General features: G+C 40.1%; 1 protein-coding gene across 1 annotated transcript in view; it reads left to right on the top strand.

The window, feature by feature from the left end:
- Window positions 1–26,127, top strand: part of man1a1 (mannosidase, alpha, class 1A, member 1) — a 145,506-nt gene that overhangs the window by 93,277 nt on the left and 26,102 nt on the right. The window contains exon 5 of the mRNA XM_044376385.1: window positions 12,878–12,972. Within this exon, the coding sequence (XP_044232320.1) occupies window positions 12,878–12,972 (95 nt within the window). The remainder of the gene's footprint in view (window positions 1–12,877; window positions 12,973–26,127) is intronic.

The following is a 26,127-nucleotide window of genomic DNA, read 5'->3' as shown; positions in this document are numbered from 1 at the left end:
ATAAATATTCCTCCTCCCGAGGCGTTCTGTTGGTTTCACACCTTAGTGAATGTCAGGAATGTTTCCTGCTGTTGTAACTCAGAGTTCAGTCTGCTCCGCTGGATAAACTATGCAAACGGAGACGCCGTCGTGACATTAAACACTTTGTTTATTTCCTCTTTCTGTGTATAAAAGAGTATAAAATAGTTTCCTGCTCTCCTCTCCTGCATGTATGCTTTGCTTTAATTATTCACAGTTTGTCTTCTCAAGCAGATGTTTATTTTTTTCTGCCACCGTTCATCCCGTGTTTTTCCCTCCCCGGGGCGAGTTATTAAACCCAGAGAGAGATTGAGAGAAAGAGACTTTGACAGAGAGTTGAGAGGAGGACAAGAGCAACCATTCACACAACAGCAGGCTTCTTAACCACTGAAAGCTGTCACCTCCTCAGAGTGCTCTGTGTGTGTGTGTGTGTGTGTGTGTGTGTGTGTGTGTGTGTGTGTGTGTTGCCTAAGCCTCTTCAATACAGCTGTCAGGGCTGCAGCCTCCAAACGGGTCTCATTCAGCTGATACCGAGACAGTCGTATAGATTCACTCCGTCCACATTCTGCCTGCATGGATTCATTAATTCATGAAATATCACGCTCCGGGGCTCCTTTTTAATGCTATTTGAAATAGACAAAAATAAGAAACATGATGATTTTTTGTGCCTGAAATAAACATTAAAAATAAAGACAGCACTCAGCATAACATTAGGTCAACACGCTCTGCATTTATCTCACCAGGAAAAGCAGAGAAACACTTTTAAAGCTCTTGAGAACTTTATGATGGTAACGACATATTTCAGATGCTCCTGATCAGCGTAGAGTTAAAACAGCTGACTGATGATGATGATGGTCCTGATATGCAGCTGTGGATCACATGTTCCTTAAAGTGACTTTAAGTGATTTTTTGCATATTCTCTTTAGGAAGTTTTGCACTCCAGGAAGTATTTGGCATCATAAACATAGTGTAATGATAGATGTCATCTAACATAACTGCAGTTTATTAACCCTCCTGATGTCCTCTTGGGTCAATTTTGACTCGGGAGGACAAAAGTCCACAGATGCTATAAATTTTAATAAAACACCCAAAATTCAATGTAATCATTACTTTTACTTGTAAAGTGTGTGTTATGGAACCATCCATGTGATTTTCAGGGAGTTAGATGAAAGAAATCCATATTTCTGTTATAAAAACCATTGAAAACGGGTCAAATTTGACCCGAAGACAACAGGACTGTAACTGTCTCTTATTTGGGACGACAAGTTTAACTTTTATAAAATCGTGTTAACCCATTTCAACACTTAAAAAACACTAATTGTCAGTTGGTTATAACTCTTAAATAACTATTTACTCATTAATATTTCACTCATTAATAATGCTCCTCATCTCAACAATAGATTAATATTACCTCCTATAAGGTATGTGCCGTATCAAACTGTTCATGATAATATTGGTTTAATATTTAATATGAAGAAAATGACAGTTATTACCATTATTATTATTAAGGATACTGCAACATATTATTATATTCATATATTAATGTACAGCAGGAACAAACAGCTCAGAGTGACAGTGATGCAGCTGCTGGTTCCAATATAGGATCAACAAAGACACACACACACAAGTTCACATTGAAAAGGTTTCATTATCTATTAATCGATTATTTTCCCAATTAATCAATTAGTAGTTTGATCTATAAAATGTTTGAAAATGGTGAAAAATGTTGATGCAACCAAAAATGTCTTCATGTCATCATATTAGACTAAAGAAACCAAAAAATATGACTTTTAAGAAGCTGTAACAACAGAACTTTAACATTTTTCCTTTAAAAAAAAAATGACTCAAAATGATGAATCAATTATTAGGACTTATCAATTAATCAGCTAATCATTGCATGAGATGTAGAGAGAAGATGAGGTGTCATGGATGGAAGAACGGAAGTGAGAGTGTGAGGATTGAAGAGGGAGGAGGAGGAGGAGGAGGAGGAGGAGGAGGAAAGAGAATAAATCAAGTATAAGAAGGTCTTCAGGAGGGACTGGCGTGTCAGGAAATGAGGAGGAAAGAGGGAGGAAGGAGTTGATGAAGGGAGAAGAGGGCAGTGTGTCAGGATCCAGGAGGAGGTGGTGGGAGGAGGAGGAGGAGGAGGAGGAGGAGGAGGAGGAGGAGGAGGAGGAGGAGGAGGAGGAGGAGGTGTCGGCATGCGTGGCTCGCTCCGTCCCCACAGACGCTGCTGTAATCTGGGCCACGTGTCCCGCAAGGCCTGCTGGTCACCCAGAGGCCTGGCTGGGTGATTCATCTTAGTTAGGGAGCTGTCCAGGCGACTCTCTGAGGACTGCAACACGTAATCATACACACACACACACACACACTCTGCCAGTGCATGTGGTTAGAGAAGCTGAGCTGGAAACTTAATTGGCTGAACACGAACACCCACGTACTTATAATGTTAAAATCCTTGTGGGGACCTTCCACCGCCAGCCTGTAACTCTAAACACAATCTAAACCTTCTTCTATAAACGCCATTAACCTCAGTTTAAGCCCACGTCAACCTTTCAGGAGTCTATACGTACACATGTGCACCCACATCTGTCAAATATGTTTAGTACAACTATGGAAATAAATGGAAATGATGCTCGTCATACTGAAATAAAGTATTTAAATAAAGAGCGTTGGGTAGCTTTAGTGAAGATGCTAAAATCTGACGTCACCTCCTCCAAACAGTGTTAGTGAAACAGTGCTAACTTTGGAGCAAACCTCCTTCACTTTTCCAGCACTTGGAGAAACAACAGACGTGACTTTTTAGCATTTATTAACTGACACACTGTAGTCTGTGCTGTACATTTACTGCCAGACTGACAACTTACTACTAATCTTTTCCTCTGCTCCGCTCGTATCCACCGTCACCTCTCTGCCACTCTTTCCCCGCTCGCTACACAAACATACTACACAATGTCGTATTCCTTAATGGAGTTACGCTACCAATAGTTTCCCAGGCAACAACACAGAGGTTGACTCACGTACCGGAGTCAGACCCAGCAGTCTCCGTTAGTTTTGGCGAGTTCAAAGTTGTGAAAACAACGAGGGTGTTTTCAGGTAATTTGTTAGTCTGTTCCTCCCGCCGCAGGAAATAATGGATTAATCCTGGAAGGTTGTTGATGTAGAACTTTTCTCCTTATGAAAGTAACACAACAATTATTCGACCAATGAGAATTTGGTCGGACGAGAGCATATCAACCAACTAATCGACCAGTCGACCAGCAGACTGCAGCCCTAAACACTGGAACAACCTTTTTCCTGGAAACCTTGACGTTAAAAATAAAATTAAGAGGCTCTCAGTCTGCAGGTTTCACCATCGTTCCTCTCACTGATGATCACATTTAACTCACATCCATCCTGGTGACTCAGTGGTGAAGACATATATCCTACAGTATAACAACAATGTCAGAATCAACTACTATTGACACACGTTAACTCTCAGTGTTCTTAAAGAAAATGCAGAGAACAAATGATACAGATTAGAGCTGCAACGATTCATTCATTAGTTGCTAACTATTAAAATTAATCGCCAACTATTTTGATAACTGATCATTTTGAGTCATTTTTTAAGAAGAACATTTCCAAATTCTCTGACTCCAGCTTCTTAAATGTGAATATTTTCTGGTTTCTTTAGTCCTTTTATGATAATAAACTGAATATCTTTGTGTTGTGGACAAAACAAGATATTTGAGGACGTCACTGATTGACATTTTTTACCATTTTCTGACAACAAGACTAAATACAGATACAGACATACATCTAAACAAATATAAGCAAGCTTAAATACATAACTATACTGTATAAATTACAGACAAGCACTGTTCATAGTTAGTATGATCGATTCCAGCCGGGAACCTTTCATGAGCTCACAGTCCTCATTGTTGACCATGTGATGGTTAAAAGGTCAAGAAAAAGACAGTAAGTGGACGTTGAGATGTGAGACTGTGTTGTCAAAGCTGTTTCCACGGTGAAGAACGAGCTGTCACAGACGTCATCGTTTGAACATATGATTTAATCTCTTCATTTGGAAACGAACACACCAGTGGACGTAAACATCATTATCCAGACACGACGTTCTAAATATGTGTTTCTGCACTAATTCATGTATCAGTTTGACATTTATGTTTGTTCACTTTTTTTCCAGTTCCAGTGTAATTGGTTCAGATAATTGGGATACACTGGGGGATTTGTTTACAACCTGTCTTGATTATTATCCTGCTTGTGTTGTTTGCTCTACTGGATTCCGTTTTAGTGATGTGGCTGCATCCCCTCATAATGAAATAAGACATAACTCCCAAAAAAAATACTGGAGTCATTCTGCAAAGAGACTCTTCTCTGGATTGTTCTGTCAGATTGTGAGCAGTCACTGACATCATCATCATCCCTCTGATTCTCTTTCTTTTGTCTCTGAAATCTGAATCTCTGTCGTTACAAAAAAAGACAAAAGACGTGTCAGAGACGATGACTGAATACTGTGTTTTCACACTTGGTTGAGAGATTGTTGACAGTGGTGAGAACTAATCTATACCCTGTGGAAATACATCACACATGTTTGTGTAAAAAGGTGTATCGACTTACCTGATGTTCCCACTTTCCCTCAACCCGCCTCGCCTGCTTATACTTCATTTAGTGATTTTCTGCAGTAAATATTCTTCAGCGCCTCCGGAGAAAAAACTGCAGCTGGTGGTTTCACATGTAGTTTGAAAGTTAAGAGACACACAGCACCAGTTACAGGTTTGAACTCACCTTCACATCCCCAGTAATGAGCTACATTTAATCATCATGTCTTGTATGTTGAATGATGATTGAATGTGAGGTGGTTGAAATTATTTCTGCTGTGTTAAAGCTATAATATGTAATTATTCCACATGAAAATGTCTAAAAACAACTAGACCTATGTTATATATGTTGTTGAGTTGTGTTCTTACATTATCCCAAATGTTTCCAACAATGTTCAAACTCAGAGAAATCTGTAATTTAATCAAAGTAACAGACCGTTTCATTTGGTCGCCTGTCGATGGCGTCATACCTCCTCTACCAAAGAGTAAACACGCACCAGATGCATACGGCGGCGCTGTGTTTGTCCGCTACAATGGCGTCTACCAAAGAGTAACTTACACACATACAAGATAATACATCGGCGTTGTGGTTGTTCCACACAAACTGTTATAAATGGACTTTTATTCAGTTTTAAGCCACATTTTCATGATAAATTTAGTTGTTTTTAACTATATCTTTTAGCCGGAAGAAGGATTTTAGTCATTGGACGTCTGGATCTTAAGTTATCAGAGAAATAAACGGGACAAACGTTAGCAGCAGCTCGGCTAACAACCTTCCAGGAAGTCCGGTGGTCACCAAACATCATCGGAGAAATATTGATTTTTTTTTTATTTTTTAGGTGAAACAGCTTTAATTAGTATTTTAATGATTTTAATCTGCGTGTACGTTTGTTTCTGGAGAGGAGGAGACCTCTGCGGATAATTCGGTGGGAGAAACCTGCCGAACGTCTGAATCTAAAGTTATAAGAGAAATAAACCGAACAAGTGTTAGCAGCAGCTCGGCTAACAGCCCGTACCGGACGTCCGGTGGTCGCCGAACATCGTCGGAGAAACATTTTTTTTAGGTGAAACAGTTTTATTCAGTGTTTTTACCTGTAATCTCCAGGTCCGTTTGTTCTGGAGAGGAGGAGACCTCTCTGGGTAAAAACATCCCGGATGATTAACACTGGAGTAATCCTATCCCAGTGAAGCTGGTTGTTTAACAAACACACTAATTAAACACAAGAACAACCGGTGATACGAGACGTATGTATGTAATTGCATCCTCCCTCGTCCTCGTTCCTGCTCTCTCTCTCTCTCTCCAGAGCAAACCCTTTTATTCTCATTCTGTGGATTAAATGACTTTGTGGAGGGCAAACATAATGGCTGAAACTTCCACTAGAAGGAAAGTAGAACACATCTCTTTCTCCCTTTACCTCATTTCTCTTTTCATTACTCATCTCAGGAACTTTAACCAGTCCTGTTGTCTCTCTCTCTTTGTCTTCATTCTCTGACCTGAATCAATACCAGTAGTTTGGCTTTGTTGGTGTTCTCTGGTGTATCTGCTCTCTGTCACACACATAGAGGATAATCACCGCTGCTATTATTATTTTATGCCTTACACTTATATATTACGTACATAGTTGGAGACATATTAAATTTCTGGTAATTTGGTACTTTTGAAAACCTGTTTTTTGATGGGAGTTGAAGCCAAAAGCTGATATTTTCTCAGTATTTAAGATTCCTTCAGCTGTTCAGTGTTTCTCCTTGAAATATTATAATGAAACAGCCACAGAAACTGCTTCCTCTAATAAAACATATTCAAACACGCCTGTAAGGAGAAATGAGTCACCTTAAAATCTGTTTGGGTTCTCACAGAAAACCAATTTAGTATTAATCAGTTTTATAGCAGATATGTAATCAGTCAAATAGCATCATGTTAGACACATACTATGCAAAAGTTTTAGGCAGTAAAAGTAAAGTGAGGATGCTTACAAAAATAATGTCATGAATAGTTTTTATTGATCAGTTCATACAAAGTTAAACAGCAGAAAGTAAATCAATATGTTGCTGTGAGAAGCTTTGACTTTCAAACAGCAGCAGTCCTCAGTGTTTCAGGTTCTCAGCAGGTCGGTTGTTCCTGCATCTTCTTCTGTGTCTTCATGTTAATCCCAGACTGACTCCATGAGATCAGAGACCATCTGCTGCAGGACTCCTTGTTCTTCTTATAGATGAAGATAGTTCTTCATGACTCTGGACGGATGTTCAGATGATCAGACGCCTCCCTGAAGAATCTGAACATCTAAAGTGCATAAAACCTTTGCAGAGTATTTGTAGAAGACAAAGACTGGACCAGATTTTGAATAGAAAAGAGACACTCTGCTGCGTCAGTAGTTGTCATGATTCGCAGCAGCTTCAGTCCCTGATCTGAAGGTGATTTATAGTCGGGTCACTTGACAGAAATGATTTATTTTCAACAAAACAAAAAGTAGCTCAGCGTTTTCATTTCACGTCGCTGCACCTGGAGAATTTTGTTATGTCATGGACACCGTCATATTTTGTTACACAATGTGATTGGATAGTGTTACTAATGTCGCCATGGAGACTGTAGCTTTCACTGAACTTCCGTGTTGATATTTTGGTCTGTAACTTTAGATAACAGTAACATCCGCGTTTAACCAAAACCACAATCTTTGCCCAACTGTGACCAAGTGTTTTAGTGTCCAAACATTAACCAACCATGGTTTCTCCCTAACCTTAGCCATACCATAATGATCTGCTATGTGCAGATATTGCAGAAACCAACAATTGGAATAGAATGGAGAAAAAAAACAACAATGTTATCATTGAACATAATCTGGGGTTGTGCAGAAACCAGTGATGATGTTTTTCTCTGGCGATAAGAGTTGTACAGCAGCTAACCAGACCAAACAACAATATATTTCTAAAAAGTCCCTGAAGGAAGTGATCCGTTTTTTGGCAGCAACAACATTTCCTTGACGTGTTCGGTCTCGACGTGTACATAACTCTCTTATCCAACATCACCTCAGTGTTCAAGTGAAACCCTTCAGGAGTATGAGACTCTATTTTTGATCATTTATTTCCTTATTACATAACAGCTGACAAGATGAAGTCCTTCCTGCCATCACTTCCCCCCTTTTCAGTTCACATATTATAAAACGTCCCTCCTTATCCCTGCACGATAATTGCAAAGACATCACACCATGATAGGTATCTGAAGAGGTACTTAGAGGTACAACACTTATTAAGATAGTAAATATGCAGTATGTGTCACTAAACATTGTCAAAACAGTCAGCTAGTGGCTCCAAAAAACACGTCATGGATCCTCAGATACTGTACTAAAAGCTGGTTAATCCAGTTCATCAGGTGAACACACACACACACACTGTAGGAAGGTAGTTCATTTTCCTGATGGATGTTTTGTCAGAAGCAACCAGGTGTGAAATGTGATTATCAACATCAGTTTTTACTAATGTCATCAGCCACAGGCTTCGTGTGTGTGTGTGTGTGTGTGTGTGTGTGTGTGTGTGTGTGTGTGTGTGTCTTCCTCTATTTCTGGATAATTCAGTTGCTTATTAAAGCTTGTTGGCAGTTTGCTTGATGGCCTTGGACACAGGGTGCGTTTAATTTATTCTTCCTTGCGTCCCTCGGAGTGTTTTTATCCTTCCCCTCAGTGTGCTAGTGGCATTATTAAAGGCATTAATCACTGGGACCTGACGATCTGATGCCTTGTTACAACACGATCCTGCTCCCACACACACACACACACACACACACACACACACACACACACACACACACACAAGTATCTGTATCTTGTACTAAAAAGTCCTTTTTGAAATGTAAACTCATGTTTGAATATATTAAGGTTTTGAAGATCTACTCAAGAATTCAAAACCTTCAAGGTGTTATTTTACTCTTACTTACTGTTTTTCCATTTCTGTGCTCGTCTATGTGCCCTTGAGCAAAGCACAAGGCCACGGAGGGCCGCGGCGGCATTCGGTGAATGTGTTAGAATGTCTGAGTTTATACTGTTAGTGATTGTATGTTTCTACCTTGATAAGTTGACATCTGGCATCTGATTCATTTCATCTTCTGTTCTGCAGCATTATACCACGTTCATACACAGAGCTGCTTCACTGAAAGAACCTGCTGTTTTCTCTGGAAATTGAAACACTTACAGGTCTCGAAATTCTATTTTGTCAAGCGGCGTCTTGTTACGAGCGGCGGCGGCTGCGGGTTCCTACATGAAACTGTTGTGTTTCACATGAGGGATTTTCTGTATTTGCCTTTTTGCTCTTTCTTTTCTCGCTGGTTTATTTCAGTCAGAGTTCAGCAACATTTGAATCAAAGTCTGATGACATGTTGTTGGATTGTTTGAAGCAGATGGTTTCATATAAACAGTATAGAAGTTATATTCTTTCATTGCCCTTTTTGGTTTTTTTTTTGCATCTGGCACCTTCTTGGTTTCGTGGTGGAGTTGCCGTATTGTTTTGACAAGTAGCCTCTCGAGCTTTGCTTCTTCACAAATCTTTCTCTCCACCCAGCCGCCGTCTCTCACACCTCGCTGAGTGGCAGATCCCTGGGGGAGGGAGGGGGGGGGAGGGGGGGCAGACCTGCCAGCCTGCTGACATGTTACTGTACCACCTCTGAGTGTATATATAAGAATGATAATAGAATAGAGGAGTCAATGCTGATATGGAGCCACTTATCTCTCCTGTTGGTTGCCAAACCTGATGCAACTTTCCATATTTGAATTCTGTATATTTGAGTTATAATTGTCCTGTATAATTAAAGTACATATCTCAATAAGGGAAATGCCATGTTGGGTATCTTTGTGAGATTGATGCATTTGAAGAATTACAGTTTAAATTGTTTTGCCTTCTGCAAATCCGATCAAATTTGTAGTTGGTGAGTTGAGTCAAATCAGAGCTGTTTTTCATTTGCAAATGCAGCAAATCAAGTGTGGCTTGAAAAGGCTTTTGAGAATTTTGTGAAGTGTATTGAAAGGGTTCTGCCAGGGTTTCTGGTTTCCTGTATTTATATTCTGGATTTGGTTGCACATGGACGCCTGCCTCAGATTTTTTTTAGCTGTTCCCATTATTTTTTATTCAGTCCTGAAGATCTAAACGATGATGTTTCCTCTTTCATAGAGGTTGATGTCACACCAAAAATTCAAAAATACTCTTTTATGCATTGCTGTTTTGCAAGACAGAGTGTTCAGTTTAATGACAGGTTTGACTTTTTTATTCCAAATTCAAACAGTGTGACAGTATATTACCGTTTCTGCTGCTGCTCTTCTGCATGAAGAGTGAGGGATGAAGAGTGAGGGATGAAGAGTGAGGGATGAAGGGTGAGGGATGAAGAGTGAGGGATGAAGAGTGAGGGATGAAGAGTGAGGGATGAAGAGGCCATGCATGTGGGCTGCAGTAGTTAACAGAAAGAACTGTTAGTGGACAGCAGCATCAACTGGAGTCAAGCTGCTGAAACTCTGGCAGCGGAGTCAAACAGTCCACCACACGTCTTGGGCCAAATCCCTCTCCAATCCTAACTGCTGGACTAAAACTCCTGCCAGGAGCTAAATATGGAACTACTTCACTTTTTTTTACAGGCAACAAAGTCAGACACCTAAGAGACACTAGGAGCTACGGGGCTGTCCGGTCAGATACGCAGCCACTGAAGCTTCGACAGGAAAAAAAAAACAGCGTCAGCAGTCGTAGCAGAGACGCCGTGATTTTAACATTTTCAGAAGGGAACAAACATGGTTAACTTAGCCCACAATGACGCTTTCATTCTGTTATAAATAGCAGCAAAAAACAACAAAACCAAACCATACACTCAAGGAAAATACAAAGCATGCGCATTTTCATTTACATCACAGCTTTTAAAGTCCATGTCGAGTGTTTTAATCCTCCGTTTGTTGGACGTGGAAAAACACCTACATTCGGATTTTTGGTGACAGCAAAAAAAACTGGAGATAAAAGCCGGTGAGTCATGGAACACATCTGTCTGTTTTTATTAAGGTCAGAGGTGCATCATCACCCGGTTTTATGCATTTAAAGCAACACCAGACATTTTACACACTGCGGTTAGAATTGATGGTTACTTTACTTTAGTGCTCCAGAATTGTGTAAACTGCTGTCAGTACACTGAAGTACACAGCACATGTTCATGTTTACCACTTCAGACTGTGATGTCTTCTTAAAGATACTGAGATCAAAAGTCCAGGAGTCCAGCTGTCTGTGGGTGGAGGTCTGACTCACCAACGTTTAGGAGAAATTCAGTTTTGTAACTTTTTTTTTTTTTCTTATTGAGCAGAAAATCATTAATACATCAAAATTTCATTCATTTTCTTCAGGGGATGTTTGTTTTTCAAGCAGCGAAGATAAAGAGAGATCTTTAAAGAACTCTCTTTGGCCAGAATTATAAAGAGGAAACACCGCTGGAGATTTTAGATTTGAGTTTTAAACCCTGTTCGAGTCAGAATGGTTTTACTGGGAAACTATCTGATAGCTTGTTTTTTAGACTAAATGGGTTAAAGAATCTCTTCAACTCAAATTACAGATTGAAAACATCAACAAAGCTGCAAGCAACAATAAGACGGAGGGAAAGATATTAGCAGATTATAAGGACAAAAAAAACAAAGAAACGCTGTGATGAAGGGGTAAAGAGTTGATGAAGGTGTCGGCTAACATCTGAAAATAAAGGCTCCTTATTCGACAATACTGGCGACGTGAATCCAGTTATTTGAAAGTATTTAACCTTTGAATGGCGTGACCTGGAGTTGACGCATGCTTGGACAGCGGCTCAGTGTTGAGCAAGGAAGGCGGCCTCACAGGGAGAAGGTCCGCGGTTTAAAACCAGAATCAACATGCTGGGTAAATATTTCTCTGAACACACAGCAGTGAAGTACCTGCTGCTGTGGTTTGGCTGCTGCTGCTGCAACATTTTCCAACATTTGTTAACTGATGCAACAATTTCTGGTTTTGTCAAATGAATCCATAATTTCGTCAAAAGGTCATTTTTTTTTTAGATAATCTTTACAAAATAATGATGCACCTTAGTAATAATTAAAGCTGCAAGCAGCGTTGGTCGGGACCTCGCACTCTGGCCCGTCGGGATCAGATCATTTTGCTTTTTAAAAATGAGGTATATTTCTTACAAGTGTGGTGTGCTTTTATTTTGAAAGTTTGATTGACGTGTGTACTGTCAGGTGTGTAGAGACAATAAGTAACTGCAGCTGGACACAGAAAAATACTCATATATTTGAATGGAGAGTGTGAGTGAACCCACACCTTTTTGAACATTTACTGCTTCCACATAATTTTAGATACAAACTTCATTTGAACTTAAAATGAGTCACGAGACTTTGACCTACAAATCTTGAATTTACATGTGTTTTCTATCTTTTATTGTTTTTGTGATATTAGAGTGTGAGTTTTAAAGTCTTTTCTTGCTCCTCCTGTGATTTTATAATGAGTGTGTATTGCGGAATGCACATAGATTGCCTCCCCATTGTTTTACATTGTAAGGTGTGATGTGGCACTGCAACTTTCAGGACTTATAAAATCCAAACCATTCGAGTTATTACAAAGTTTTTAACAACTTTTTTCAGCACAGTGTCATAAGTCGCCTATTAAAGTTTGAAGCCGATACCATTAACGCCCTCGGAGGAGATAACGTTTGTTCGGGGGCCAAAATTGGGGCAAAGTCTTATTTTGAAAGGCTAATTGCGGACTTCCTGTTGGATTTAGGTCAGGGGTGTCTTGATGAGACGAATAATTGAGTTTTGGTTTGATCTCTCTACGACATTCCTACGGGCTGTGGCGACCATTTTAGTAACATAGGTGGCGCTAGAGAGCACATTTTGGCACTTTAGGGGGTTAATTTTTACATTTTATCAAATTTTTCACCAGACCTGATGTGCGTGCCAAATTTGGTGAGTTTTTGAGCATGTTTAGGGGGTCAAATTTAGGGTTTAAGTGGCGTAATAATAAAGAAAGAAAGAAACAAACACACACGAAAAACAATAGTAGTCCTCGCCTAAGGGCTCGGTCCTTAATAATCAAGTTAAAGTAAGGTTTTAGTTGTCTGGTATATTGATAGATGACCAGACTATTCTCTGGTTACTGTGGTGTAGATAGTTTGGTTTTCCTCCGTGATGTGCAGGATCTTTCCTAACAGCTGCTCATAAAATGTAAAACCCTCTTCCAGCCGGGAGAATACCTCCTGTAATGAGATTCTCTCTTTTCATTCTCAGGTGTTTCGTAGAAAGGCGGTGGAGCTGGGCGAAAAGCTGCTGCCAGCCTTCAAAACACCCACCGGGATCCCCTGGGCTCTGCTTAACCTCAAGAGGTAAGACACACACACACACACACACACACACACACACACACACACACACACACACACAGAGCAGTCCACTGTGGTGGTATTTGAGGCAGCAGGTCTGTTTTGATGGTCTGATAGTTTAAAGAGCTCTGTGGTCTGAGGCTTGATGTGAAGCAGGGTGAACACAGGCTCAGCTCTCACACACGCAGAGATGAGATGTGTTTAGTATTTTTACATGACAGAACGGACTCGTCACACAAGTTGTTTGGTTGTTTCTCATCCAGGACGACGACGCGCCGGCAGCTGAAACTAAACTAAACACTCAGAGGACAAACCAAAAGTTTCTGAGGCCTCTGACAAGGTTATAGGCCACAGTCAGTTATTATTAATACACTGTGACACACTGCCACTGGGTTTGACCACACACACACACACACACACACACACACACACACACACACACACGCACACACACACGTTTAAGACAGAGATTTTTTTTTAAAAAAAGCCAGTTTGTTCTTTTGTCAGAAAATCCTCCACCACTGATATGATGCAAGTTGACTGATTACATATTTCTGAGCACGGACGTCTTGTTAGTGGTTTGATATACTGAAGCTTGTTATTTAAACTAATTTAGCATTAAAGTGCTAAAATGTAATGTAACTATACATTATATTATGAAAACATACGTTTGGGATCGGAACATTGAAGGACATGTAAGGAGATAAAATGCTGTAAAAAAATGATCAGTTATACAACCGAAAAGGCTGCAAACTAACCATTTTTTCATGATGTGTTAATCATAATTTGAAAATTGCTCAGTGACCATGACGCTGATCTTTTAACCTCAGCCAAGTAGATTTGAGTTGCTTTGATTCAACATGTATAAAAATACAATTATAGTGCAAAAAAAGACATTTAGAAGATTAAAAAAGACAAACAATCATTAAAAAAAATAAAAATGGCCAATGATTTAATTACATACTCATATTTCTAAGCTACTTCACACTGTCAGGAGTATTTCTCTTCAGTTCAGAGGTTTGCAGACCTGTTTTTATCTTCAGTCCGTCTGTCAGTCAAACACTCTTCTTTTCCTCCCGTTTTCTTTCTGCGTCTCTTTCCCCAGAGAGAGAGAGACACGACACTGCTGTTTGTCAGCCGTTAATTAAAAGGCAGGTTGTCATGGCGATAAACGGGCTGTAACAAATTCATTTTCTTTCTGTGTATATGGGTGAATGGACTCTGCCCCCCCCCCCCCCCCCCCCCCCCCCCGTCGTCCTCTCTAGAGTGAGAAACACCCCAGGGGAGAGACAGTGTGTGTGTGTGTGTGTGTGTGTGTGTGTGTGTGTGTGTGTGTGTGATCCCCTAGAGGCCTGAGCAGATTGCTGGTGATGATGACTTTACCTGCATGACTGAGCTATGATAGCTTGGTAGCACACACACACACACACACAAACACAAACACACACACACACACACACACACACACATAAACACACACACACACACACACACACACACACCCTGCACCACGGCGGCTAATGTGCCACCGATCAGGGAAGTTTTTTTGTTCTCACATGACAGCATCATGCTGTGCGTCTGCTATAAATATAAGTAACCAGTAATTTGTTAAGTCATATTCTTTTATGATTCCTTGAAACGTCTCTGTAGCTGGAAAAGTTCGACATGTTGTACTTTTGTCTAAATTGCTGGTTACGAATATATCGATGTATATATATGGTGGTGACAGTATGGTGGACTACAACAATTACTGAAATGGTTACTTACTGCATATAGCACTTTACAATCTTTGCCTGTCATGCACCCGTTCACACACACACACACACACACACACACACCGATGGCAGCAAGCTACCATGCAGGCATGCTGGCTTCAGGGTTCAGTATCTTGCTCAAGGACACTTTGACATATAGACAAGAAGAGCTGGGAATCAAACCGCCAACCCTGCTCTACTTCCCGAGCCAGAGTGCACAGTGAACTCACATTTCTCCGTTTTGCATCTTCAGGCTAGGCTAACCTATTGTTGCTAACTTTGGAGCTAACCTCCTTCACTTTTACAGCACTTGGGGAAACAACAGACGTGACTTTTTAGCATTTATTAACTGATACACTGTAGTCTGTACTGTACATTTATTGCCAGACTGAGAAATTACTGCTAAACTTTTCCTCTGCTCCGCTCGCATCCACCGTCACTTTCCTGCAGCTCTTTCCTACTCGCTATGCAAACATACTAAGCACCGCCCTGTTCCTAAACGGAGTTATGCTTCCGATATTTAGAGTTATTTTTGGCATTAAATAAATATCTTTCTGCCTGGCGGGGGTTTGTTGATATTATTACCATAGACTGTATAAAAATATGGACGTAGTTACCGTGACGTCACTCGTTGGTTTCTGAAGAGCGGTTTTGAAGCTCAAAGCGAGCCGCTCCGGCCGTCGCCATCTTGGCAGTACGTGACGCTGCCTAACTCTCAGCCAATCAAAAATGGGCAAAGAGGCGGGCCGAATGGCTGAAACAAGCCACCTAGTGGCTGGCGGACCTGTCACTCAAAGCAGCCATGTCCTTCATTATGCAGAACTTTACGGCTATTGCTTGGTTATTAGAGAAGAAACACTGATTCAGTAAACATTCAGTACGTTGAGCACAGTTAGACCCAGCAGGCTCCATCAGGTTGGCTGAGTTCAAAGTTCTGAAAACTTGTTTTCACAGGTAATTTGTTAGTCTGTCCCTCCCGCCACAGGAAATAATGGATTAATCCTGGAAAGCTACTGATGTAGCACTTCTTTCCTTATGAAAGTGACGCAGAGATTATTTGACCAATGAGAATTTAGTCGGACGAGAGCATATCGACCAGTCGACCAGGAGACCACAGCCCTAGAAGCTAATGCCCAACAACAAGAAATAACAAGAACAGCTGTACCAAGACCCTCTGAGGAAGTGGTCTGGGCCGGTCCCAACCGAACTCTGGAACGGTTCGTCTGTGATCGACTCATCTACAAGGTGTATAAGTTTGAGTTAAACAGCTTCCGTAGCCAGATGTGCTTTACAAACTCAGATGTGGACGAGCTAAAGCAACGGTTGCTAGCAGCTAGCTGGAGTTACAGACAGAATATCCAGGCACTTAAAATGTACCCGTGGTGATATGAACTCACTATACCTTGCAAAACGAAGCTGTGCTGTTTATTCTCAGCATGTAATTTGCTTATTGTTGTAGGAATGACGGACCTGCTCTGTGTGGCCTCTACTTTCATTTTCATGGTCACTGAGCTGTTCATGGCCAGTATAAAACACACACACACAGCAGATTACACATCACAAAACTTCCCAACTTCATCGAATTCCACCTTCAAGAGAGATTTAGACTTGTACATACAGGATGACGGAGAGAAACAGACCTTGAGTTTATTGCTGTGTTATATAAACACAGTCACATATTTCTCCTTTACAGTCCTACGTAGACACACTACAGCCTCCCCGGTCTGAATATGTATTTGCTGTGTGCAGGTTGGACAGAGATGGATGCCAGAAAGACTTTTTACTGTAAATTAGAAACAGATCGAGAGCAAATCATGACGTCAAGGAGAACAATGAGTGAAGTGAAGCAGTGTTGTTAGACTGCCTATATAACCTTGACCTGAATCGTAGCCGAATAAATCTGTAAAACACTTGTAAACTAGGCCCAATTATCTTCTTTCCCTTCATCACTAATGCTTCCCCCTCTTTCTCTTTTACTCCTTTTATTCCTCTCCTCTACAAACTGTTTTGTTTTTAATGTTCCCTCTCTTCTGTATTCCCTCTACGTCCTTTCCTCAGTCCATCCATCTTGCCCGGACTGACCCAGTATCTCCTTCTGTTTCAGGACATCAAGGGTACTGGTCCGCTCCACTCCACGGCCTTGTTTCCCTTTTAAATCCCTCTCTCTGCAGTTCTTCATCACCCTGTAGCTGTGTAGAGAACCCTAGAGAGACCACAGGAAATAAGGCCACAGTTTAAAACCTGTTATTGCCTCCACACCAAATTATTTTGACATAAATGCCGTTTCCTCGGTCTGGTTGATATCTTTTTCCACCGGAGGCGTAGTATGCAGTTGTTTTGTTGTTTTTTTTGTTATTAATTTCTCTTTCAAGATGAAAGCTTAGGTGAACACAGTGTACGTTACAGCATCTGGAAGTGCTTAGTCAGCTCGGGGTTTCACTACAAACCGGTTTACGAGTATTATGGAACCTAGATCTCCCATCAGCCACGGTAGTAATTCAGTTTTCCTCTCCGAGATTTTTACATAATCGTAAAAAGATTTGAATATGGTTTCAGAAATCTCTATTTGCTCTCTGTTTGTAAAGAAGGTTTAATGATCTACTCAGGTCTCCGTCAGGTGTTTGTCAGGATGGGTTAACATGAGCGTGAGATCTTTCCTTGACGTGCAGTAGATTTATCTTCAGGAGACACTTAAAACAGCCTCAACTTGTCCGTTTACGAGGTCCCAATAAATCAGAGATCCAGTAGCTCTGGATGATCAGAGACTGGTCCTGTACTCATAGATCTCCTCATCGTTTACCCCCCCCCTCCCCTCTCTCTCTCTCTCTCTCTCTCTCCCGCTGTCCCTCCCTCTGTGCATAAAGCCATTGATTGCCACTAACTGAGCAGAAAATGCTGCTAAAATCCGATTGATTTGTCTGATTGATCTGCCACAGACTCCGACCCCAGCAGAGCGAAGCCGCTGTCTCTCTACAGCCAGATGGACAGAACAACATTTGTCCCTAAATTTAGCTCCGATTATCAAAGAGTTACAGAAGCAAAGAGCTGCATCTCTGAGACTGTTGAGCTTCCACTGCCAACCAAATGTTCTATGTATGAATATTTTACTGTTAATAATTCTATAAATAATATTACTTCTCTTGTTTTCTCTCATTTTATTACAGAATGACAGCTTATTGTTTAGATACAAAAGCTAATAAAAGACGTGTTGAAAGTGGAAATTTCCATAAGCGTACACCAGTTGAGGAAATATTTAGTTTTATATTCAGTTGGAATATTTTGTGTCTTAGATGAAAGGGTTTCCACGTCTCCATGGTGATGGGAGGTCATGTGGCTCAGGTCTTATTCTGTTCTGGTGGCGTCTTCATATATATTATAAATCTATTATAATCTTATTATCCTGATCAATACTGTATTCTGTACAAAACATCTACAGCACATCTGTCCGTCCTTCCATTTTTTCCCCATTAAAGGGTTTTTTTGTGGAGTTTTATTTGAATTTGAATCGAGTATCTGAAGACAGAGGATGTTGTTGCTGCACAGACTGTAAAGCCCCCCTATGAGGAAAATTAGTGATTTGTGATATCGGGCTGCATAAATAAAACTGAGCTGACTTGTTTAGACAGAGATCTGAACACTTTTAATCAGTAGTAGCACTACAGTTTTTACATGATATTATATGCCAGACAGGGAAAAGGGTGAGGAGGTTTGTGAAAATCAGGCAATAATTGGGAGTAACGTCAAAAAAGTCTCACTTTATTAAGTAAATCTGAATATTTTTATATATCAGACAGTTTAACCTTCATGTAATTGCTGTAACAAGGTTATAGAAAGTAATAGAAACATCAAATAACTGTACATCAAGGCTCCAGTTGAAATCTTGCTGTATACACGTATTTATATGTACCTTTACTTCATGCACATGTAGTTTTCTACCATATTAAGTTGCTGTGCACAGCAAAGGAAGCCACTGCAACACTCTACCAATCAACTGCTTCCACTTTGCCTCTGACTCACTCTCTCTACACACACACACACACACACACACACACACTAGTTACCCAGTCGTTATCTGCTTTAGCCAGTATGTCCCATAGCTCTTCTATTAACATTCAGGCTGATAAAGCTCTTGCAAATCACTCCCTCTGTGCTGCATACTGACTGGCCTTAATGGGATGAGGCAGTGTGTGACTGTGTGTGTGTGTGTGTGTGTGTGTGTGTGTATCAGGTTGTGGTGTTGTGGATCTGTGCTCCACCCTGAAACTAGTCGTCCCGTTTCCTCTCTATGTGCATCGTAGTGAAGATTGTATCCCACATGCGTGTTAAATCTTACGGCTCAATTAAGTTTTTATTAGTAAGCTTTGACACTGTTAACAAAGTTTGTGGGAAGGTTTGAATGTGTTTGAGCCTGTTGGGGATTCAGAGGGGCTCCGCTGGGACACAATAACCCCTCTCTCTCTTTATGATTTATTCCGACCTTGTTCTCATACATTTGTACGTCAGCTACCAATGTTACAGAACGCACCAGCTCAGTAGTTCCTGGAGTTACGGACGGGGGGGAAATAGAAAGAGCTTTTTGACGGCCGTCACTTGTGCTTCTCACTGAATGACTAGAGTCTGTTTTTCTCCTCTGTCGCATTTAAGGAAGCGTAATTTGCACAGACAGCAAGTTTAAAATCACTCAAATATCCTGCTGTATATATATGTTGAACTCATGAACCCTATCTATGTTTATTGATCAGGACTCCCAGTCTGCCCCAACAGGCAGATTCCCCTCACTCACTACAGTCGGCTGGGAAATAAAATCAATGAATCAATAAATACAAATACTGTCGATTTCTATTTTGTCAGCCTGCTGAAGGTAGTTCGTCCTCTCGGCTCGCCGGGAGCTGTTTCTACGGACGGAGACGCTGAACGCAGGTCGGATTGAACAGATAGAACGCCGCCGCTCACTTCTCGCTTTCTGTGTGAATTCCCAGTTAAGTGTAATTCTAGGTTTTGTTTATTCTCACAGGTTGGTAAACTTGCAAGTCTTGTGCAGAGCAGCAATTTTGAGAGAATCTGTTGAAACCAGATGCTGTTAACGCTTACGAACAAGACAAATATCAAGTGATTCTGATTAAAATGTGTGCAGTGTCGCCTTTAATGCTTCCACTCTAAAAGCAGCTTGCACCTAATTTATTAGTTGTTGTTTTTTTTTGTAAGATGTCACACACACAAGATGTAGTTCTGTATTAATTAATACAAGGGGGGGAGGGGGGACTATTGCATTAGCTTAAGCAAAGCATTTGCTTTCTAGCTAAACTGCTGCAAAAAGCAATGTCATCATCATAATGATGCTGCAAGTTCAAGCTAACTCTGTTACCCCTTTTGCTCTCTATCCTTATCTCATGAAAGAAAATGTAAAAAAAAAAAAGTCAGTTTGGGACAGATTTGCTCCTTCAGCTACAGCTAAGCTCAGAGGCTAAAGCAATCAATCCTGAGCTCTTGGGGTCTGAGAGTTTGATTAATAGGCCTAGATGGAGAATGGCTGTATTAGTGCAGCCTAGTGGGGTTGTCACCCTGGCTGACCCACTTAAGTGCCACTCTGTCATGGAGCCTTTCTTGTAGATGTGATAGGAAAATGAACTTGTTAATCCAGTGGATGTGTGAAAATGCTCTGCCTAGTGAAGACTGATGACAGAATATTAACATTTTTGGTAGCTGGCTTGTGTTTTTCCTTTAGAGCTACTTACAAAGAGTGCAAAACTAGAATAAGGTCCTGAGTGCCTGACGCGGGGGGGGGGGTACGCTACAACTTCAAGGTCAATGAACAGGAAAGTAAAAAGTAGAGTTGAGTGTCATCAGCGTAACAGAAGAAGAAGTCACGACTACATTTAACCACAGCTAGAAGAAGTGAACTTTGCAGCTACAACTACACCCAATAATGATGTCACTGTGCACCTGCACATCACTGCAGCAAGGTGAGAAGTTCAACCAGAGCAAGAAAGATTGTCAGGAGGTATCGCGTTCTTCTTTGAGTTAAAGGATGAGTTAAATGTTTTTTACTGTATTTGACAAATGTCTTCTGACACGTGAGAGGCATCATGAGAATCAGATTTTGTAGAGAATGTAGCAGATAGTGAAGAAATTTTAGAAACTGTATCTCCAGAAAGGTATAATTAATGCACATTTCATGGCAGGATTCTCGTCCAATAGATCCCAGTTTTAAAAAGTGACTCTATTCAACCTTTGATGACATATTTCTATCTTGATGGGAGTGTGATCTTACTTCCAGGATACCAGTGCTTCCTGTAAATATGACCATTCCAGTTACCAAATCCATTCAATGGTGTCTACTGGTGGCATTTATTGCAGAACAACAGTGAAGTTTAATCAGGACACTTTGTTTGTGTTCTGGCAGTTTTGACTATGATGTGATGTGATTTTATAAGGAGTCCAAACCTTAATTTATCCAGATCCGGTGGCCACAGATGAGGGCATTTAGGCTAATAAAAAAGTAAGTTATTTACAATGAGTTATTTTTGTAAGTTTTTATCCTTCATTTAAGATTTTAGGTACAATAATTTTAGGGTGTGGATTAGACCTGCAAATAAGGATTATTTTAATTATCAATTAATCTGTCCATTATTACAGTCCACAGCACAAAGATATTCAGTTTACTAGAGAAACCAGGAAATATTCACATTTAAGAAGCAGAAGGAGAGTATTAGTATTGTTAGTATTAGTATTGTTAGTATTAGTATTGTTTTTCTTTAAAAAAACGACTGAAAACAAATAATCGATTATCAAATTAATTGGCAATTAATGTTCTGTTGATGGTTAAAGTCCAGTGGCCACAGATTAGAGCATATTAGGGTAAAAGAAAATACCTTTGGACTAGTTGTATAAAAAAAATCTAGTAACGTTACTATTGTTATTTACAATGAGTTATTTTTATAAAAGTTTGTATCCTTCATTTAAATTTTTAGGTTTAATTATACAATATTTTTAGGGTGTGGATTATTTTGATTATCGATTAATCTGTCCATTATTATAGTCCACAACCCAAAGATATTCAGTTAAGAAACAGGAAGAACAAGAGAATTTTATTATTGTTTTTCTTTAAAAAAAAAATGACCCAAAACAAATAATCAATTGTCAAATTAGTTGGCAATTAATGTTCTGTTGAAGGACTAATCGTTGCGTCTCTAGTGTCTTATTGGCCAGTAAGAGAGGAAGCCTTATATCTGATGTTCTTACCGTGGCTACAGTCTCAAACACAAGCATGTACGTACCTACACAGTAGACACAAGGTTCTGGTATTGGTGGTAACACAGTCTCACTGCCCTCAGGCACTTTTAAGAACAAAGAAAAGTCTGGCATACAGAGTATCCAGAGATTTTTTTTAAAAAGCACAGACGAATGCACACAGTCGCTCTCCGTGCAGCTCTCCTCGGCTGTAACCTAAGGCTGTGGAAGGCAGCCATGATTTAAAGCCTCTAATTAAGTTGCTAACTGTGAATCTATCGCAATTCACATTTTCCCTGCGCCCGGAGGAGGAGAGGCACGATAGATTTTAAGACACAGAGGAAGAGATATGGACGGAAGAAAAGCAAGAGGAAAAGAAAGGTCATGGCCATGGATGAGGAGGACAGTGAAAAGGGATGTCACAGGGAACAAAAATATAGACTTCATCTAAACCACAGAGTGCAAATGAATTGGAGGAGTGCTTTCTAACATAATACTAGAGGAGCGTGAGAGGGCACATCCTGGAGTGACATGCTAATTTATGGAGATGGAATGCCTTTTCTGTTTTTCCAGGTTACTGCTTGGCACCACAGAATTAAAATCAGTGTTGTTGGCGCTGCTGTATGGACTGGAGGATATAAAGCTACCAGGCTACAATTTGTTTCATTTCACAGCTGGCCAGAAAATGGCTATGGGTGTGAGAGGTTGAACGATAAGAAGAATTGGACATCCCTATAACAGGACAAACAAAACAGACAAGACACTAAGACGGCTGGAATATGTCCTACAATTCAAACCCTCATAATTCACAGTGACATCAGTCTGTGATGACCTAATTCTTTTCTAGGTTAAGACTTTAAGAGATCCGTATTTGTTGCATGGACGCCTTGGAGCCCATGTTTTTTCCCTTGGCTGAGCAGAAAACATGTGACGTCTGTAGAGCTGAAACAATTGATTCGATCGGTCGGACGTCAGAACATGAATCAGCAACTTTTCAGATAATAAATTCAACATTTCAGTCATTTTTTTCCAGCAAAAGTGCCAAAATTTCACCGTCAAAGGTGACTTGTGGCTTGTTTTTCAAGTGTGAAAAAATACGAATACGAATATTTTGGTATTATAGACTTTTGGTAGAATAAAACAACACTTGTGAATGTGCAAAACTATGACAGCATTTTTCACTTTCTTCTGACATGTAGACTAAAAGATTAATTGAGAAAATAATCATTAGTTGCAGCTTGAAACATCTGATTATGTTGGTGAATGTTGTTCATGATAAGCATAGAGAATATGTACTGGAACTTCCTAAAAAAAAATATGGCCTGGTATCAGCCTGGATAGCACAGGATTTGCATAATTTCCATACTCAAAGTTACTTTACAACATCTCATTCAACTGTCTTGCCTCTGCAGTTCAATCACATATCAGCTCTCAGCTACCGCAGACTTTGGCAGCTTGTAAAAATTTGTATTTGCATTGGAAATGTACAATTGGGAGTGTACTCTTGAACTCGGAAAATGTACATGGTGCTTATTGTATCTCATACTGCATCACAACATAGTACATTTAAGCAAAAGGTCTCTAACTCAACCCCAAGCAAAATAATTCAAATCTGTGGGCACCGACTCCTTTTAGCCAAACAAACTGTCACATCAGAGGTGAATGAAACCGGCTGATCTGTTGATTTGTAATGAAATTTCAATATCTGCTTTGATGCAATGGTGTAAGCCAAACATAATCTCTTAAAAGTCCTTTAGTTCTAGGTCACAGTAACATTTAATTAACATTTCCAATCTATTTTGCAGAGAGAACAACAATACCTTCCAGTGTGCTGCGTTACATTTCTAATGTTTGCTATAAAGCACGGATTATCAGTGCAACATTTAGCAGAAGACAGCGTGATGATGAAGAGTGAGACACCACTGTGCCTCCTTGAATTCAACTCACTGAGACTTTTTATTCATCCAGCTTTTAATGTGAATCTTAACACCCCTGACTATTGTGAAAATTAAGCCAACTGAGATCACAAAAACAGTCAATAGGATAAATCCATTACTGTCTTACACACAGCAGCACATTAACTGAGCAGCAGCACTCAGATTCCAACATAAAATCACTGTTGTTATGCACATAAAACAAAAGAAAACAGACTTAAAAAAGCTTCAAAAGTACACTGCTAATAGGATGAGCTGAACTGTCACCTGTATAGACAAGCTTTTACTGTATTCATTACTACAATTGCTGCAGAATTTCTACAAATTTGGATTATAAAGCCCTATTAGGCTGCTTTAAGGATATTCATTAAAACCCTGAGCTCTTATACTATACTGCACTGTACTCATACAGAGGTCATTTATTATAGTTTTGACCTTGTAATAAGTCTCATTACGTCCCACGTGAGAAAAGGAATGTAGCGCATGTGAGTTTGTAGCAGGCCTCTGAAAAACTGCCACCAGGACATGTGCATCAGTAGGCAAACACAACAGCGGATTCCCATCAGATGGACTAATACAGTTGTATTGTGCTGTATGCCAGTGGATGAATGCCAGTTTTCAATCCCCCGTACGGAAAGTGACTGGAACAACAATGAGTTTCCATCAGAAACCAACCATGAACGTCCCCTCAGTAGAGCTGATATTGAAACAGGTTCATTTAGTTGAAAATAGAGACGCAGCAGCTCTCTAACTCTGTGTTTTCACTGCGTTCGCCAGCCTTTAATGTATCATTTCAATCACAGTTCACTCACTGTAAGCTGCTATTGCAGGCAGCCACAATGAGAGGTCAGACTGATAGATGAATTTTTATATGAAACACACCACAGCTCTCAGACACGAAGGATGTTTCTGTCTGTTTGGTTTCCTCACCTGTTTCTCTCTGTTCTCATCTGGGGTTGTTACTCTTATTTGCTAAAACGACAGATGTCAAATTAATTTGTACACAACCAACATAATCTAATCCTAAAATAAATTAACATTCTGCTCATTTGTGGTGCTTCTGTTGCTTCTCCTGTAAACAGACATATCTCTATCCATTATTTTTGCCAAAATAATACTTACAGTTAATTCGTTGCATCTCAGTACGCTTTGGTTTGATGATTATCCATTCATGGCTGGCTAGTTTCTTCCATTTAACACAACACTAGTCTAGTTTATTGAATGAGGAGACAAAAGGTCAGAGTGACTGTACATTTCAAGAACTGGATTACAGCGTGAATCATTTCAGACAAGCTGTTGCACTTATGGACTGTAAACTTTGAGTTTGAACATGTGAATACAGATCAAATACTTTTCCCCATGTTGGAAATATAGTTCAAAATTTAAAGTTACAGCTTTATTACTAATATGTTTTTAATCTGCTTTGCTTCAGGACTTCAGGTCGCATAAAGCAGGCTGATGTGAGTTTTCCAGAAGTAAATCCTACAAAGCATAACACAAGTGGAGAGGAGTCAGTTATTCGAAGTCAGTTAGCGAACTGACTCAGTAATGTCAGTTAAGTTCAGTTCAGTAAAATATCTATTTAATGATCCCCTCTAGATATGTATTAAGACATATAAAATAACTGTTGGACTCCTTCACTGTAAAGTCCATCCTCAGTGTTTGTCCACTGGAGGCTTCAAGTTTCCACATCACACCTGGACCAGGATTGGCTTCAAAACTAGTTGTAATGTCACAAATCCCGCTCGTAAGCCCGCCCCTTAAAATCCGATTTTTAATAAGCAGATGAATGTGAAAACAAACTCTGCACAAACATATTTTTAAGTGAAGGACTTGAACATTTGCTAGCACTGGCTAACATTAGCCACCCTGAGCTACTGGTCATACCCATAGACTGTATAAAAATATGGACGTAGTTACCGTGACGACACCCGTTGGTTTCTGAAGAGCGGTTTTGAAGCTCAAAGTGAGCCGCTCCGGCCGTCGCCATCTTGGCAGTGCGTGACGCTGCCTAACTCCCAGCCAATCGAAAATGGGCAAAGAGGCGGGCCGAACGGCTGAAACAAGCCACCTAGTGGCTGGCGGACCTGTCACTCAAAGCAGCCATGTCCTTCATTATGCAGAACTTTACGACTTAATAAAATGAGTTATAAAAAAAACCTATAAAAAAAACCAAAACCATTTTTTGTACCAGGCTGTAAACATGTTTATTTCTGCTGTAAAGTTGGGTATTTTAACAT

This window comes from Thunnus albacares, chromosome 16, assembly GCF_914725855.1.
Source record: "Thunnus albacares chromosome 16, fThuAlb1.1, whole genome shotgun sequence".
NCBI classification, from domain to species: Eukaryota; Metazoa; Chordata; class Actinopteri; order Scombriformes; family Scombridae; genus Thunnus; species Thunnus albacares.
This window is presented reverse-complemented; position numbering and strand designations above follow the sequence as displayed.